We start from the raw sequence: 19,258 nt of genomic DNA on the forward strand, positions 1-19,258 counted from the left end.
TGGGTCACCATGTGCTAGCTCGGTATTCCTTATTTCAGTAGCATGGTCTCTTTTGAACCCAAATCCAGTTTCCCTTTCCCACCCATTAGGGACAGTAAACTTTATCAACTTCTCTCATGAGTGCAGAACCCTGGTAACTGTTTGTTCAGCACCTTTATCATGAAGGCCCCATCCCCAATCCCTCCACCCCTATGTTAGGAGTGTGATGCTCCTGCACTTTGACTCCCCAGGGAGAAAAGCTCTATAAAAATATCATAATTATTATTACTACTACAACAAAAGTATTGAAAACCTAGATCTGATAAATGCTTAAATAAAAGATACAGGCCCACATACTATTAACTTTTTCTCCTGAGTTTTCGCCTAGGAGATCATTTTCATATCTTTAAAATAACTTTTTTAGTGTTTACAATTAAAAAAAGTACCCAAAAGTAGGTAAAAAGTGCTATCAAAATTATTTTGAGCATTTTCTTCCTTGCTGGTGGTTTAAAAGGCATTTTATAGACAAGTTGGAAAATTTCACCTAGGAGGAAACTCAGGAGAAAAAATATATTGCATATGGCCCAGGGTCTTCTACAATAACATAAATAAAATGGTTGCTTAATTGATTAAATAAACAGTAATTATAGCTGGTACACACAATTAATAATTCCAAAACATTTATTTTCAGCTAATTTTAAAGTAATGATTACAGGAAAACAGGGATGCCGTTACCTGATCCACTTCCTACCCCGAGGACATTGATGGCGGTCTTCCCATTGCCGATGCTGAGAGAGACATGAGAATGTTACTCACGAGTCTTCACAAGACATAAATGTAACGTTACTGGGAGTATGGACTAGGGCAGGACTGGGCAAAGTTTGCACGGGCCAGACCGCATTCTTAAGAATGCGGAAGAATTACGGGGGGTTAACTCACCTACTCGCCGCTTCCTGTGTTGGGTTTCCATGGCAACAGGATGTCATGTGACATGCCAGCGTATTACCCGCTGGCTACTAATTTTTTGTCATGCAAGACGCTCTGACATATAAGATGCACCTAGGTTTAGGGGCAAAAATCAGGAAAAATTAAAAAAAATTAATGAACTTAGGTGCGTCTATAGTGCAGGGGCACCGCCTGCCGCTACACAGCTCCGCCGGGTTCTCCATACTGACTACGGATGTAACGCTAGCAGTGCATGTGCGCATGGGACGTGTGACCCTGTTGCATAGGCACCGCTAGCACTACAACAGTAATCAGCAGGAGTACGGAGGACCAGGCGGACCTGTGTAGCGGCAGGTGGTCGCAGTGTTCTTGGATATCGGAGGATGCAGCTGAAGAAGAGGCGTCTGACAGCAGGACCGGAGCCTGGGGGAGAAGAGCGCGGCGGCAGGAGTAGGTATAGTATTCCCTATCTTAGGAATATAAGACACAAAACACTTTCCTCCTACGTTTATGGGAAGATAAAGTGTGTCTTATATGCCGAAAAATACGGTACATACATCCATCTGTTTTCTAAGCAGAAGGAATATGGGTGTTCATACATCATTTGTTCTGTAGATGGCACTGTTCTACGTGCATTGCTGATAATAAGATGATCTATACTGCTGTGTGGTGTTGGTTCCTGTTTATGCATGCTGGAGACACGGAGGAAAGTACTGCTTAAAAGGACCTGAAGTGGGAGATATACATGGAGGCTGCCATATTTATTTCCTTATAAGACAACTGAAGCAACAATGCATAATAATAATACACCTGCGGACACAGACACAGAGGCAGACACATGCTCTTTGCATTCAGGATCCTTGCAAGATGCTGGCATGTTAGAAGAAAAGCACAATCGCTTGCCCCTTATGTAACGTTTTGGGAGAGCGTGCAGCTATGTGCAGCTCTCTGTCTGTCCTCTCTAGAGATGTCAGCTGACTGGCAGCGCAGGAGGGGAGAGCCCTGTAACGGTACCTGCACACAATGTCAGCCAGTTTGTTCTCTATGAAGTTCTGCATGCACTGGTGTTCTGTGGAATTCCGCAGGTAGAGGTGGAAGGACTCTATGTATCGGCTGTTGTCAGAGAGAAGGCTCCTCATCCCAGACTCCATGTTTTCTTCCTCTGCAGCCGGGAGATGGAATCACTGCTTCTTGTGTTTGTCTTGACCTCAGCTCAAGTCCCTGCATTAGAAAAACAGCAGCATTAGCTCGCTCTGCTGGGGAGATTCTACCTGTACACGGCCAGGGCCGGATCGGCACTTTTTACTACCCAAGGCCAACCCTCTGACTAACAGCATCTCAACGAACAGCCCCTATCCCCTTCAGTATAGGTAGGAAAATGACCCTCCACTTCCATTTAGGTAACCAGATGCTCCCTTCCCACCAATTACAGGTAGCCAAATGCTCCTCCTCCCTCCCTGTAGGTAGCCAGCTGCTTCTCCCCCCTTCCTCCCCGTAGGTAGCTAAATGCTTCTAACCCCTCCCTCCCTGTAGGTAGCTAAATGCTTCTCCCCCCTCCCCTCCCTGTAGGTAGCCAGATGCTTCTCCCCTCTCCCTCCCTGTAGGTAGCCAGCTGCTTCTCTCCCCTCCCTCCCTGTAGGCAGCCAGATGCTTCTCCCCCTCCCTCCCTCCTTGTAGGTAGTCAGATGCTTCTCCACCCCACCCTATAGGTAGCCAGATGCTTCTCCCCCCCTCCCCTGTAGGTAGCCAGATGCATCTTCCCTCTCCCCTGTAGGTAGCCAGATGCTTCTCCCCTCTCCCTCCCTCCTTGTAGGTAGTCAGATGCTTCTCCACCCCACCCTGTAGGTAGTCAGATGCTTCCCCCCCCCTCCCCTGTAGGTAGCCAAATGCTTCTCCCCCTCCCCTGTAGGTAGTCAGATGCTTCTCCACCCCACCCTGTAGGTAGTCAGATGCGTCTCCCCCCCTCCCCTGTAGGTAGCCAGATGCATCTTCCCTCTCCCTCCCTCCCCTGTAGGTAGCCAGATGCTTTTCCCCTCTCCCTCCTTGTAGGTAGTCAGATGCTTCTCCACCCCACCCTGTAGGTAGTCAGATGCTTCCCCCCCCCCCTCCCCTGTAGGTAGCCAGATGCTTCCCCCACCCCTCCCCTGTAGGTAGTCAGATGCTTCTCCCCCCTCCCCTGTAGGTAGCCAGATGCTCCCCCCCCCCTCCCCTTGTAGGTAGTCAGATGCTTCCCCCCCCTCCCCTTGTAGGTAGCCAGATGCTTCCCCCACCCCTCCCCTGTAGGTAGTCAGATGCTTCTCCCCCCCTCCCCTGTAGGTAGCCAGATGCTTCTCCCCTCTCCCTGTAGGTAGTCAGATGCTTCTCCACTCCACCCTGTAGGTAGCCAGATGCTTCTCCTACTGTAGCACTAGCCGCCTGTTACTCACCTCCCTGATTGCCTCCAGCACCAAAGCTTCCTCAAGCTTCTTCTTCCGCTCTGTCTCCGTCAGCTGTGGCTGCTCACCTCTTCCTTCAGATGGCGTTTTCTATCATGTGACTCACCGGTAACATGCCTGCACGCCAACCCACGGTTGGCGTGGGGAGAGGGAGAAGTCGCCCCCCCCCCCCGTGGCTGAGTCCGAATGTTACCGCAGCTCCCCCTTCCATTACTGCACCCCCTCCCCCACTGCACTCCGGACGGGTACCCACATCACCTGCCCCTGGAAACGGGGCTGGCTTTGGCGCTGAAAGCGATCGGGGAGGTAAGTGACAGGCAGCTGGTGCTGTGGTAGGGGGAAGCATCTGGCTACCTACAGGGAGTCTTTGGCACTTCAGGCAAGCAGGGAGGCGAGTGACAGGCAGCTGCAGTATGTCTACACAAATCCATTGCCATTTCCCACTCAGTGCAAACTCTACTGCAGTGCGGCCGCTGCCTTTCATTTCCTGCAGACTTGCAGAACGCACTGTGCTCATAGATATCAACTAGTGATTAGGGAAAAGACAGCTACTCGGGTTTTGGGTCATTTGGTCATTTTCTGGTTTGACTTTGCACAGCACTGATTGGTGAGACTGCTGCAGTGATATGGGGTGACCGACTGGCAATAAAGGTATTAGAGGCAACCTTGCTGGGAAAAGTGAGCTCAGTGTGGGAGACATCGTAAGGGGAGGAGACATTATTTTAACTCAGTCGCGATGATGATAATGTGCTGATTTAACTTATGCAAAATATTTTAAATTTCGCCATTTCGTTTACATGCAATTATGATTTCGCAATTGAATGGATTTCACTTAATCCATTTGTAAATTTCCATTTGTAAACCAGAAACAAGTCAAAAAGACCTTGCTGTTTGAGAAAATTGATTTAAGAAAAAAAATTCAAAGAAAAAGCATTTTTTTAACCAGTTTAAGGCAATCTGGCCGAATATATTTGTCCAAAAATCGCCACTCAAAGGCAATCCGGACGAATATGTTCGTCCAGCGGTATTGCGGCGGTTGTGCGCGCATGTATGCGTGTACGTGGCTCATTCTCTGCTGCTATTATGCTGCTGCTACAAAAAAACACCCCCATCTTTTATAGTATATGTCCAAAACCAGAGTTGTCCGGAGGTAAACCTGGATCATTTATCCACATGACATAATTTACAAACAAATCAAACTTACTAAGTACCTCCTAGTACTAAACTGCTGTATATTTGATGTACAAAATGCACCTTTTCACTCTGGCCTACCTCTCCCCCACTGGTGCGCTAAACCCGCAGCTGAACTCTGGTCCCCTACCTCTCCCTCTAGATTGTAAGCCTTCGGGCAGGGTCCTCCTTGTGTCTCCTACCTGATCACACACCTCCATTACCGTACACCCATGCTATGGATCTGAGTGCACCTAACTTGCCTAATCTCTATGCTCCCCTCCAGTGACTGACTAAGCATTACCTTGTACTCATACTGTGCTCCGTGACCTGGTTTGCATGTATTCCTGTATTGTCTTATTGCTGTATGTCACCCCTAAACATTGTTTGTAACCTTAAAAGGTGCCCATAGACCTGACGATTACGGGCATTGGGCAGATTCAACAAAGAGACACATTTATCTCTAATTGAATCTGATTAGAGATAAAATTTGTCTCTTGTCCAAGCTGCCCATATAGTAAAGGCTGATTCCAGCATGAAATCTTCAGGGAATCGACTGAGCCTGCCGCGTCAACACCGCCGCTGCCCCCCTAATGTATGAGTGTTCCCGGTGTGTGCCCAGCAGAGGTTATTCTTTCTCCGCCAACTGAAGAAGTTCGGCATGTCCCCGAAACTTCTGACCAGCTTCTACTCTGCTACAATTGCATCTGTCCTCTGCTCTTCCATCCTAGTCTGGTATGCCAGCTCCTACGCCAGCGACAGACACAAATTACAGAGAGTCATCAGATCAGCGGAGAGAATTACAGGATCTTCTCAAAAAAATTGCATATTGTGATAAAGTTAATTATTTTCTGTAATGTACTGATAAACTTTAGGCCTCGTTCACATCATTTAGCGCAGATGGCTGTGCGATTGGAACGCAACGCGTCCGATCGCACGCCATCTGCGCTCCTATGCGCTGCGCTGCAGATCCCATTCATTACAATGAATGGGATCTGCGCTGCGATTCCCAAAAATGCGTGCAGCACGCGATAGCGCAATCGCGCTGCCACGCAGCGCATATGATGGGAACGGTAGAAGGGCTGTCTATGCCCTTCTACCGTTCTTGCGTGTCGCACACTATACGCGCTGCCAAAATGCGCACGGCAGCGCGTATAGTCTGAACGAGGCCTTAGACTTTGATATATTTTAGATTCATTATACACAACTGAAGTAGTTCAAAGCCTTTTATTGTTTTAATATTGATGATTTTGGCATATAGCTCATGAAAACCCAAAATTCCTATCTCAAAAAATTAGCATATCACGAAAAGGTTCTCTAAACGAGCTATTAACCTAATCATCTGAATCAACTAATTAACTCTAAACACCTGCAAAAGATTCCTGAGGCTTTTAAAACTCCCAGCCTGGTTCATTACTCAAAACCGCAATCATGGGTAAGACTGCCGACCAGTGGCGTAGCTAAGGAGCTGTGGGCCCCGATGCAAGTTTTACAACGGGGCCCCCCAAGCACTCTATACATCACAATTGATTTGGTGCACCAAAACCTGCCAATGGCAACTACAGTGTCAGAGGTGCAAGAAGAGGATGGGGAGCTGTTTGTTAATGATTACCACTGTTCAAAGTATCTATAGAAGTGATTATTATGAGCACAGGACTAGTAGAGAGCTAATACTGTAGTTAAGGAAGGGCCCTTTGGGGCCCCTCTGGCCCAAGGGCCCCGATGCGGTCGCAACCTCTGCAACCCCTATTGCTACGCCCCTGCTGCCGACCTGACTGCTGTCCAGAAGGCCATCATTGACACCCTCAAGCAAGAGGGTAAGACACAGAAAGAAATTTCTGAACGAATAGGCTGTTCCCAGAGTGCTGTATCAAGGCACCTCAGTGGGAAGTCTGTGGGAAGGAAAAAATGTGGCAGAAAACGCTGCACAACAAAAAGAGGTGACCGGACTCTGAGGAAGATTGTGGAGAAGGACCGATTCCAGACCTTGGGGGACCTGTGGAAGCAGTGGACTGAGTCTGGAGTAGAAACATCCAGAGCCAACGTGTACAGGCATGTACAGGAAATGGGCTACAGGTGCCGCATTCCCCAGATAAAGCCACTTTTGAACGAGAAACAGCGGCAGAAGCGCCTGACCTGTACTTGACACTGGACTTCAGACATTTTGGCATTTCCCTCTCCCCAGTCTTCCTCCAGACTCTGGCACCTTGATTTCCGAATGACGTGCAAATGTTGCTTTCATCCGAAAAAGTACTTTGGACCACTGAGCAACAGTCCAGTGCTGCTTCTCTGTAGCCCAGGTCAGGCACTTCTGCCGCTTGTCTGGTTCAAAAGTGGCTTGACCTGGGGAATGTGGCAGTGTGGCACCTGTAGCCTATTTCCTGCACACACCTGTACACGGTGGCTCAGGATGTTTCTACTCCAGACTCAGTCCACTGCTTCCGCAGGTCCCCCAAGGTCTGGAATTGGTCCTTCTCCACAATCTTCCTCAGGGTCCGGTCACCTCTTCTCGTTCTGCAGCGTTTTCTGCCACACTTTTTCCTTCCCACAGACTTCCCACTGAGGTGCCTTGATACAGCACTCTGGGAACAGCCTATTCGTTCAGAAATTTCTTTCTGTGTCTTACCCTCTTGCTTGAGGGCGTCAATGATGGCCTTCTGGACAGCAGTCAGGTCGGCAGTCTTACCCATGATTGCGGTTTTGAGTAATGAACCAGGCTGGGAGTTTTAAAATCCTCAGGAATCTTTTGCAGGTGTTTAGAGTTAATTAGTTGATTCAGATGATTAGGTTAATAGCTCGTTTAGATAACCTTTTCGTGATATGCTAATTTTTTGAGATAGTTATTTTGGGTTTTCATGAGCTGTATGCCAAAATAATCAGTATTAAAACAATAAAAGTCTTTGAACTACTTCAGTTGTGTGTAATGAATCTAAAATATATGAAAGTCTAATGTTTATCAGTACATTACAGAAAATAATGAACTTTATCCCAATATGCTAATTTTTTGAGAAGATCCTGTATAGGAAAACCGCTACCCGCTCTGGACCTCCTCTACCACTCAAGGCTGAGCTCTAGAGCTTTGAGGATTGCAAATGACCCCTCGCACCCAGGCAACCATTTTTTCAGCCAGCTTCCTCTGGGCCGGAGGTATCGGTCCATCTACACCAGGACCACTAGACACAGAAACAGCTTCTTCCCCGCAGCTGTAAACTCACTAAACTCTCTCCACGCACTCCCCACCACAGCGTCATCATGTTTTGCCGTCACACATATCCATAGCAGCAGTGGCGTAGCTAAGGAGATGTGGGCCCCGATGCAAGTTTTACATTGGGCGCCCCCCCTCCCAAGCACTCCATACATAACAATTGATATGGCCCACCAAAACGTGCCAATGGCAACTACAGTGTCAGAGGTGCAAGAAGGGGATGGGGAACAGCTTGCTAATGATTACCACGATTAAGAGTATCTATAGAAGTGATTTTTACCTGCACAGGACCAATAGAGAGCTAATACTGTAGTTGAGAGAGGGCCCTTCGGCGCCCCTATGGCCCAAGGGCCCCGATGCGGTCGCAACCTCTGCACCCCCTATTGCTATGCCCGTGCATAGCAGCGCCAAGCCCAGTGAATAACTTTAGTGTGGTGTAACTATACAAAAATTGAGCATTGTTTTTGCTTGTATGTTTTCTCTGTATGAAATGTCTGATATAGTGTTGATCCTTTCTGATGTATTCTGTGTACCCTATCCTACCTGTATCCTGCCAAGACCAATTCCAGGCACGACCCAGTCGTGCTTGGCGAAAATAAAGATTCTGATTCTGATTCTGATTTATACATTACCTGTCCTGTAGCAGATGGTGTCCGTCCATCTCGCCGGGCAGCCGCATACACGCTAGCGGCGCATAGCGCTCTGATGTCAGACACTATGCACCGCTAGCACTATGCGGCTGCCCGGTGAGATGGACAGACACCGCACGGAGGTTGCTACAGGACAGGTAATGTATACATGCACACACCGGGCACACTTATACATTGCAGCGGCAACTTCTCCGCTCGTTCCAAAATCTGCCACTGTACCGCCACACACCCGACCAAACAACTTCAGCCCGACATCTTGCAGCATACGTGATCGACCATGAGACCAATTTCCGTCCCAAAATTGGTCGCCTTGTCGGTTGGGCATGCACTTGGCGGCAACAATTTTCATCCATTCCGATTATAATAATCAACTGGATGGTCGATCGGCCGCAAAGTTTTCTGATGTATGGTCACTTTAATGTCCAGCGCTGCGGGATATGTTGGTGTTTTATAAATACAATAAATAAATGACCTATTGGTTCCCATAGGCCAACTGTCTTGTGTACACCTCTTCTACCATAGTATTTCTTTCAGCCGCCCCTCTCATTTCCCTTTCAGGAACATCTGTCCACCCACCTCTCTGTATTCTATATACAGCCAACGTATGCAGCACTCGCGTACATATAAAAAGGGCGTCTGGAAAAAAGGGCGCGGGATATAGCCGAAATCATAAGTTGTAGATATTACAGGTATTTTACTGCAAGCATACCTAACTGTACTCTCACACAGATCTCTCCCTAACCCCTAGCCCCCCCACCCCCTTCATGGAAATATACATAATTTAATAAACTGTACTGTAATAATTGTACTTAGTAATATTGTACTGTAACTATACCTAACGCTACTCTCACACAGAACCCTCCCTGTGCCTATCCCGAACCCCTAGACCCCCCTGGTGGTGCCTAACCCTAACCACCCCCCTGGTGGTGCCTAACCCTAACCACCCCCCTGGTGGTGCCTAACCCTAACCACCCCCCTGGTGGTGCCTAACCCTAACCACCCCCCTGGTAGTGCCTAACCCTAACCACCCCCCTGGTGGTGCCTAACCCTAACCACCCCCCTGGTAGTGCCTAACCCTAACCACCCACCTGGTGGTGCCTAAATATCCCCCTGCACAAACACCCTTACACACATATAAACAATAATATATTTAATCCTTAAAATACTTCACTACAAATAACATGCATAGAATAATTTATATATTGTTTTATAGAATCAATAGCCTTAAATCACATACACATTAAAAATATTATAAATAGAAAAAGTTATGTATAGTAGAATAAATAGCCTTACAATCCTGCACGCATTAAAAATCTTAAAATAACAGTAATATTAAAAGCTATATATATTAGTAAGATAAAAAAACTGAAATCTATAATCGACGCATTGTAATTCTGAAAACAAGGTTAATACCAAAAGCGATGCAATACTAATACAATAAGGTTGAAAACATTATTTAAGCATTATACGTATGAAATTGAATTTTAAAACCATAAAATAAGTGTAAACGAAAATTTACTTGTTACACTCCTGAAAGCAAAATTTAAAAAACGAAAAAATACCGTAAGTAAAACCAAAAGTCAAAACGAATTTGTAAACCTTATTCTGTAAACGAAAACTTTTTTTAACACAATCCCTGCAACCGCAATTTCTCAGGTGCCCTAATTTCCTGTCGGGCGCTCAATAGCCGATTGAATGGAGCTGCCCCTATAGAATAAATTATTAAAATAAACATTAAAAAACCCCCCCAAAAAACAGTACCTTCTTCACTGCAAGCAGTTTCTCTTCTACTTGGCAACTTTCCAGTCAGTCGGCTACAGTATATAATATTAGCTACACCCTGTTTTGAAGCTGAGGCTGCTGCTATTAAAGTTCTGTCGACCTCCTCTTGTTGCAGATTACTAGCTGTGAACTACAATCCCAGCATGCATCGGGCTGACACATGAGCGCCTTGTTGCTAGAGGGGTAGGCGAGTCAGTAGGGAAGTTTGATGAAAATTCTTATTTAGGAAAGAAAGTGCAGGGAAGCCTTGAACTATGTTAAATATACTGCTTAACCCCTTCGCTATGACGGCAGAGTGCTGTGCGCCGGTCAAGAGCTGTTTTCATTGGCTTCTGACTAGGGGTCAAGTCCTGCGTGACAACGTCCACCTACTTTTTTTGGAGAGTGGACGTCGCCCTCCCTAACATGTGGAGGGGAGACAGCGCAGTGAAGGGGAAGTGGTGGGCACAGCGGTGGGGAAGGGGGGACGTCTCTCCCCCCTTCCATCACCTTGGGGCTCACCCTCCCTCGTTCTCCTCTCCAGAACTAAACATGTGCAGCGGCTGGCAGTAGGCATCAGCGGGCGGGACTTATCTCATCCTCATTCCAAGAGCCAGAAGAAGTTCTGCATGCCGCTGCTCTGGTCTAGACCAGACCAGACTAGCGGCAACGAGAAGGAGGTAAGTCCCGCCCGCTGATGCCCGCTGCCAGCCACAAATGTTTAGTTCTGGAGGGGGGGGGGCGAGGGAGGGGGAGCCCCAAGGAGAGGGAAGGAGGGGGGGAGATGTTCCCCCTTCCCCACCGCTGTGTCCACCACTCCGCCTTCACTGTGCTGCCACCCCTGCTTCTGGGGACACCTGGCTACATATACTGGGGGCACCTATACACCTGGCTATACTGGGGACACCTATACACCTGGCTACATATACTGGGGACACCTATACACCTGGCTATACTGGGGACACCTATACACCTGACCACATATACTGGTGCCACCTATACATCTGGCTAACTATTCTGGGGACACCTATAGACCTGGTTACATATACTGGGGACACCTATACACCTGGCTATACTGGGGACACCTATACACCTGGCTACATATACTGCGGACACCTATACACCTGGCTATACTGGGACACCTATACACCTAGCTACATATACTGGCGCCACCTATACATCTGGCTAACTATTCTGGGGACACCTATAGACCTGGTTACATATACTGGGGACACCTATAGACCTGGCTACCTATTCTGGTGACATCTATACACCTGGCCACCTATTCTGGGATTATCTATACACCTGGCCAGTGGCCACCTATTCTGGGGACATCTATATACCTGGCTACCTATTCTGTGGACATCTATACACCTGGCTATCTTTTCTGGGGACAACTATACACAGGGCTACTTATACTAGGGAAAACCTATAGACCTGGCTAGCTATACTGGGGTACCTATTTTGGGGGAACTGCTGTCAGATCTGTAGTTTTGGGGAACCGCTGCTGCCAGATTATGTGTATTTTGGGGAACTGCTGCCAGATTGTATATGTTGGGGGACCACTGCTGCCAGATTACATGTATTTTGGGTGATACGTGTATTTTGGGTGATCCGCTGCCAGGTTACGTGTATTTTGGGGAACTGCTTCCAGATTATGTCTATTTTGGGGGAATCACTGCCATATTATCTGTATTTTGGAGGAACCTCTGCCAGATTACGTGTATTTTTGGTGAAATGCTGTCAGATTACATCTATTTTGGGGGATACACTACGGCAGAGCTCAAAATTCCCCGGCAGACATTTTACACCGCTGCTAAGGTCATGTATATTTGGCCCCACCCATGACCACGCCCACATCCTGCAGCGTGACCACTCACCTCTTATCTCAGGACTAGACCCCTGCTCCTGATCCTGGACTAGACCCCTGCTCCTGACCCTGTCAATCAATGTAAGCCAACACAATTGGTTCACAGTGATCACGCGATCAGGAGCCAATGAAAGCAGCTCCTGACCTGCTTCACAGAGCTCTGCAGTGATATTGATGGCAGAGCGAGAGAATTGCAGCGGGGGCAGAGTGGCACGATGGGCGGGACCGCGCAGCAGCGATGTTGAAATCTACATTCTGTCAGAGCCAAGCAGCCACAAGCAGGACGTAGATTTCAACCGCGCTGGTCCGGGAGCGGTTAATTAGAGAAAAACTGCTACTAAGGAAGAAATGTGAAAGTTGGCTCTAATTTTGTGGTATACATTCTTATATCTGTAGCTTAGCCCCCTTTGGGAACCCAGTCTCTCTGTCCCTCTTTCTTCCTCATCTGTCCCTCTTTCAGGACTGATGTACAGATCTGTGAAAATCTATGTATTTTTTCTTGACAAATGTGTTTAAATTGAATTTTTAACTTTATTCCCATCATTTACCTATACGCTCGCATTTTGGCAGCATGTTTGGTGTGCGACACGCAAGATTGGTAGAAGTGCATAGACAGCACTTCTACTGTTCCTATCATGGGCTTCATTCACTAAACCGTGATAACTCAAATATCACACCTTATCAAAGATATCACACCTTATGAAAAGATATCACACCTTATGAAAAGATATCACACCTTATGAAAAGATATCACACCTTATGAAAAGAACCTTATCAAAGATATCACACGTCATCAAAGTTAAAGCGGACCCAAACCAAACATTTTTTTTAATTAAAAATATTTAGTTGCACCACACATACAAAGATAAATAAACACTCATTCAAGCCTATGAGCATTTCAGTGCATGCTTTTCACCCTTCTCTTTTCATTACTAGGGTTATACAGGTGGCAGCCATTAGCAATTCCTCCATTGGCGGACACCATCTACTCCACCAGTTTGCCGGATTCTGTCCCGGCAATATGAAAGGAAGGGAGGGGTTTCTCAACTAAATGTAAAATATTTTATATTTGTCATCATGCAGCTGAAAAAAGGCTGCTATTTATTATTATAATTTAGAAAATAGATTTTATTTCTGAAATCTTGTATTTTTTATTTGGGTCCAGTTTAACACGCCTTATCAGAGTACTCTAGATACAGCCTCCATGTGCCACAGCCACCTCCCTGTATTCTATGTACAGCCTCCATGTGCCACACCCACCTCCCTGTATTTTATGTACAGCCTCCATGTGCCACACCCACCTCCCTGTATTCTATGTACAGCCTCCATGTGCCACACCCACCTCCCTATATTCTATGTACAGCCTCCATGTGCCACACCCACCTCCCTGTATTCTATGTACAGCCTCCATGTGCCACACCCACCTCCCTGTATTCTATGTACAGCCTCCATGTGCCACACCCACCTCCCTGTATTCTATGTACAGCCTCCATGTGCCACACCCACCTCCCTGTATTCTATGTACAGCCTCCGTGTGCCACCCCCACCTCCCTGTATTCTATGTACAGCCTCCGTGTGCCGCACCCACCTCCTCGTATTCTATGTACAGCCTCCGTGTGCCGCACCCACCTCCCTGTATTCTATGTACAGCCTCCGTGTGCCACACCCACCTCCCTGTATTCTATGTACAGCCTCCGTGTGCCACACCTACCTCCCTGTATTCTATGTACAGCCTCCGTGTGCCACACCCACCTCCCTGTATTCTATGTACAGCCTCCATGTGCCACACCCACCTCCCTGTATTCTATGTACAGCCTCCATGTGCCACACCCACCTCCCTGTATTCTATGTACAGCCTCCATGTGCCATAGCCCATTATCGCCTCTTCTGTCCCCACTTCCAAGAGCATCAGACTCCAGCTCTCATGTGCAGAAGTCCTGTACCCTTTATTCCAAACCCAGCTGTTCACTACGGGCCCCTATTTACAACAATCAGTTGTAAACATGGATGGATTTCTGGAAAGGCCACAAAGGCCCTGGCCTCAGGCGGCTGCATGTCAAGGGGCACCTGGATATGAAAGAGGGGTTACTACATATGAAAGAGGAGGGTGAAAATGGGGAGTAGCACATGAAAAGGGGAAACTGATGCTCAAGGAAGCTGTACATGAAAGAAAGAAAGGGGTTGCTGTACATGGAGGATAGTAGGATACACATGGAAGAGGGGGCTGCATATGGGAGGAGCAATGCAGCACAACAAAGGGGAGTCACAACATACTTGGCCTAGGGGCATGAAAAGTATAAATCCGGCCTGGGTTGTAAATAGGGGCCTGATGAGTCATGTGATGTATGATGGTAGAAAAAATCAAAGTCTTGTAAAAGTAATACCTAAGCCCTAATGGCTAACTGATAAAGTTAAATAATGCAAGCTTTCTGGGATCTAGTCCCCTTCTTCAGGCATATTTCTAGATGTTAGCTGAAGTAAAACACTGATGCAGGGAAATAGTAAACACGTAGATGGCAGTTGTGCTGGTTGCTGTTTAGCAGTTAGATGTCAGGTGATCAGCAGGCTGGAGCCAGTGAGCTTATGCAAGCAAACATGAAATCTAGCAGGTTTCTGAAGATAATGAAGTCAAGTCAATCATGTTACATAAGGAGTCATGAATCCCGTTCCACAATTTAGACCTTCTGTTAATGTCTTAAATGAAACCTGTACTGAGTAAAATTATTTAAAATAAACACATGAGGTAACTTCAAATGAACATTACATAGTTACCTTGCCATCAGTTCCTCTCAGAAGCTCACCATTTTCATCCGACAATGATCCCTTCCAGTTCTGACAACATTTTGTCAGAACTGAAATATATCAGTTGCTATCAGTTATATATCACTTGCTGTCAGTTATAGCTGAGTGGACAACTGACATGGCCGGTAATGTCCATGTTTCCCTATGGCTCAAGTGGACGATGTTACAGTTTAAGGGCTGGAACCCACAAGAGCGTTTTTTTGAGCATTTTGGCAGCGCTGCGATACGCTAGCGTTTTGCCAAAACGCTCAGCTGATGTTAATGGATGGGGCAACTTCCACAGGAGCGTTTGCGTTTCCCAGAAACGCAAACGCAGGACATGCAGCATTTTGGGAGCGTTAGCGCTTCAATGTAAAGTATTGAAACGCTAGCAGAAACGCTCAGCAAAACCTAAACTGAGCGGTTTTGCTAGCGTTTTGCGGTTCAGCACACTGTAACAAAATTAAAAATAATTCACAGGACCAATCAGGATAAAAACGCAAAACGCAAAACGCTAGGCACCCGCTGGGGAAAAAAATACAATGTTGCAAAACACAACCCAAAACGCGCATGAATCCGCTTGCAAACCGCTCAGACAAAACGCTAGCGGTTGCGTTTTGCGTTTGCGGTTTTCAGTGGGTTCCAGGCCTAACAGTGTGCTGACCAGAAAGCTGTTATGGGGTAATGGCCAATTTCAAAATGGAGGACAGAGAATTCCCTTGATCACAGTGGACAAACAGGAAGCAGGAGAGGAGAAAGAGGAGGTATGCATGACGTGTGTATATTTATTTTGACTTTTAATTTTCAGTTCAGGTTTTCTTTAAACATTTTCATAAATTTGTACTCAGAAATCTTTCTTGCTTGTTTATTTTTGAAGTTACCCGTAAGAATAAGTACTTTGAGATCTTGCATGCTGTGTTCACAGAAGTGGTGGCCCACTGGTGTGTCCATTTTACCCTCATTATTTTAAATCGGTGATGGTTCATTCTTGTGCGCAGTTTTTGTCTTGTTTCTCCTATATAGATTCCTCTTAAGGGGCATTTCATGCAGCGTATCATGTATACAACATTGGATGACTCACAGGAAAATTGGTCTGGTATTTGATGATATTTCTGTGAGTTTGGTATTTGTATTTGGCTTGTGCACAAGATATAAGGGCAGGTCTCACACCTTGTGTTATTGCAGGGTAATGTGCCTGGACTGTCTGGTGTAGATAATGCACTTCTGATAATCATTTGTCTCCATTTAGGAGGTTGTCTGAAAGCAAGCAGTGGTAAATCAGGAAAAACTTCCTTCACAGAGTCCCAATAGTGGTCACCTACAACCCAAGATTAAAGATGCTGAGGAAGATATCAAAAGCCCTGCAACCGACACTTCACAAAAAACGTCTGAAGGAAGTTTTTCCTGATTTACCACTGCTTGCTTTCAGACAACTTTCCAATTTGAGACAAATGATTATCAGAAGTGCAATATCTATACCAGAAAGTCCAGGCACATAACACAAGTTGTGAGACCAGCCCTTATATCTTGTGCACAAGCCAAATATCATCAAATATCAGACCAATTTTCCTGTGAGTCATCCAATGTGGTATACATGATACGCTGCATGAAATGCCCCTCAAGAGGAATCTATATAGGAGAAACAGTATAAAAACTGCGCACAAGAATGAACCATCACCGCTTTAAAATTAATGAGGGTAAAATAGACACACCAGTGGGCCAACACTTCTGTGAACCAGGACACATCATGCAAGATCTCAAAGTACTTATTCTTAAAGGGAACCTGAACTGAGTAAAATTATTTAAAACAAAAACATGAGGTAACTTCAAATGAACATTACATAGTTGGTTTGCCATCAGTTCTTCTCAGAAGCTCACCATTTTCTTCTGACATCGATCCTTTCCAGTTCTGACAACATTTTGTCAGAACTGAAATAGATCAGTTGCTGTCAGTTATATATCAGTTGATGTCAGTTTTAGCTGAGAGGACAACTGACGTGCCAGATAAAGTCCATGTTTCCCTATGGCTCAAGTGGGCGATGTTACAGTTTAACAGTGTGCTGACCAGAAAGCTGTTATGGGGTAATGGCCATTTTCAAAATGGAGAATGGAGATTTCCATTGATCATAGTGGACAAACAGGATGCAGGAGAGGAAAAAGAGATTGAGTATTAGACTACACAGGAGGTAAGTATGACTTGTGTATGTTTATGTTGAATTAATTTTCAGATGAGGTTTTCTTTAAAGGTAACTTCAAAAATGAACAAGCAAGAAAGATTTCTGAGTACAAATGTATGAAAATGTTTAAGACATTAACAGAAGGTCTAAATTGTGGAACGGGATTCATGACTCCTTATGTAACATGATTGACTCGGCTTCATGATCTTCAGAAACCTGCTAGATTTCATGTTTGCTTGCATGAGCTCACTGGCTCCAGCCTGCTAATCACCTGACATCTAACTGCTAAACAGTAACCAGCACAACTGCCATCTTCGTGTTTACTAGTATTTACCTGTATCAGTGTTTTACTTCAGCTTACATCTGGAAATATGCCTGAAGAAGGGGACTAGATCCCAGAAAGCTTGCATTATTTAACTTTATCAGTTAGCCATTAAAAGGTATTACTTTTACAAGACTGATTTTTTTCTACCTACATAAATTGTTTGGCTAACACGGTACAGAAACATTTTTACTGCTATCATCATGCGATGTATGATGAAACTAGTAGGGCAGATTCTCTAGCGATGGTACCCACAAGTAATTCACGCTAGCAAAGCGAGTTGGAGCGGCTTGGACGTGGAGTGATACTGGGAGACCGCGCGGGGGAGAGCCCGCTGTAAAAATTGATGCTCTGTACTGCTTCTGGATAACGTGAGTGCGATATTTGAATACATTTATGAGTTTTAATGGCAATGTTGCGCGATGAAGTGTTATGATCTCTCTGAGGTAATGTTCTGTTGAGTATATATCATATGTTACAGGCAAAGTTTGAAAGCAGGCATTCTATAGAATACCTAGGCAATGTATACAATGCGTGTGTCGTTACATATATTTCCTAGGCATTCTATACAATGCAGGAAGGTAAACTGGCAGAGTATAGAATACGGTAGTCTTGTTAGTGATTGCCTAGGCATTCTATAGAATACCTGCTTTTCACACAATGGCCTCAATTCACTAAGCTTATCTCTTGTCTTTAACCTCTTTGTCCTTTGATACAGTATATCTACGTCAGCTGTGGCTCTCTCCAAGCCACAGCGACGTAGATATACTGACCTGCTTGCAGCCCTGTTGTGCAGGAACAGGTGTGCTTCAGAGCGCACCTCCCGGCACTAACAGCTGTAATACTAATTGGTGAAAGGGAAAATGTTCCCTTGTAGCCAATTAGTAACCCCCCCGCGGATGAACGATTACCGCTGTAGCAAACAGCGGTGAGCCTTCATCTCTCCCCTCGGTGGCCAGATCTGTTAAAAAAAAAAAAAAGGATTAGAAAGCAGCCTGACTCACCTTTTCCTGTTCCAGCGATCAGCCTGCAGCCCAAGCCTGCGATCGCCGCTCTGCACGCAGCCCTGTGATGCTGAATAGCCGAGTGATGACGTCATCAAGCCGGGACCCTGTAACCGGCATCACAGGGCTGCGTGCAGAGCGGCGATCGGAGGCTTGGGCTGCAGGCTGATCGCTGGAACAGGAAAAGGTGAGTCAAGCTGCTTTCTAATCCTTTTTTTTTTTAACAGATCTGGCCACCGAGGGGGCTGCCTGGGTGGGGGGTGGGACATCTGGCTGGCCCTTATGGGGGTTGTTGAACCCCTGGTGGAGGGTAAAATGTGCAGCTGGGGGGGGGGGGATAAAGTAAGAGGGGATACAATTTTATTTAATGTGCATAATTTTATACTGGGGGCAGATCTGGCTATAATGGTGGGGGGGGGGCCTAATCCAGGGTGCACCCGCTAATCCTGAGGGCGCATCTGGCTATAATGGGGAACCACTATTCCTGGGGACACATTTAGTTATAATGAGGGGCAGTAATCCTGGGGATACATCTGTCTATCTATACTGGGAGGTGCCAAACAGAGGACACATCGGGCTATACTGGGGGTGACTGATATTGGGGACACATCTGGCTATAGGTTGGGGGGGGGGGTGTCTGATACTCGGGACACATTTTGCTATCTATACTGGGGGACAGAATACTGGTGACATGTTTTTATCTTCTGTGGCACTTTTTATTTTTAAACTGGAATTGATAAAAAATGAGCAAAAATGCATTTTTTTCATTTTTCCCCTCTTTTTCCCATTAAAATGCATAGAAAACTTTTTTAGGGACAAAATACCCGCCAATGAAAGTCTAGTTTGTCCTCAAAAAAACGATACCTAGATCATTTAGGTGTCGTGAGTAGGGATAAAGTTATGGCTGATTAAAAAGGGACATAGCCAAAACGTCAAAATTGCTCTGGTCAATAAGGGGA

At 46.0% G+C, this 19,258-nt stretch overlaps 1 protein-coding gene and 1 long non-coding RNA gene across 15 annotated transcripts in view; one reads left to right on the forward strand and one right to left on the reverse strand.

Annotated features, from left to right (window-relative positions):
• Positions 1-19,258, reverse strand: part of LOC137525097 (histamine N-methyltransferase A-like) — a 345,938-nt gene that overhangs the window by 102,848 nt on the left and 223,832 nt on the right. For 12 of the 14 annotated variants that reach the window (XM_068245916.1, XM_068245905.1, XM_068245907.1 and 9 more), the window contains 2 exons: positions 1,939-2,145; positions 715-767 (listed from right to left, as the gene is read on the reverse strand). In XM_068245916.1, the coding sequence (XP_068102017.1) occupies positions 715-767; positions 1,939-2,075 (190 nt within the window). In that variant the 5' untranslated portion in view covers positions 2,076-2,145. Of the gene's footprint in view, positions 1-714; positions 768-1,938; positions 2,146-3,350; positions 3,454-14,289; positions 14,390-19,258 lie in introns of those variants that run through there. The other 2 variants (XM_068245910.1, XM_068245903.1) reach the window with 2 other exon arrangements.
• LOC137525100 (uncharacterized) overlaps positions 17,282-19,258 on the forward strand; it is a 34,407-nt gene continuing 32,430 nt past the window's right edge. The window contains exon 1 of the long non-coding RNA XR_011022862.1: positions 17,282-17,666. This is a non-coding gene — a long non-coding RNA (uncharacterized lncRNA). The remainder of the gene's footprint in view (positions 17,667-19,258) is intronic.

This window comes from Hyperolius riggenbachi, chromosome 7 (assembly GCF_040937935.1).
Source record: "Hyperolius riggenbachi isolate aHypRig1 chromosome 7, aHypRig1.pri, whole genome shotgun sequence".
Lineage (NCBI taxonomy): Eukaryota > Metazoa > Chordata > Amphibia > Anura > Hyperoliidae > Hyperolius > Hyperolius riggenbachi.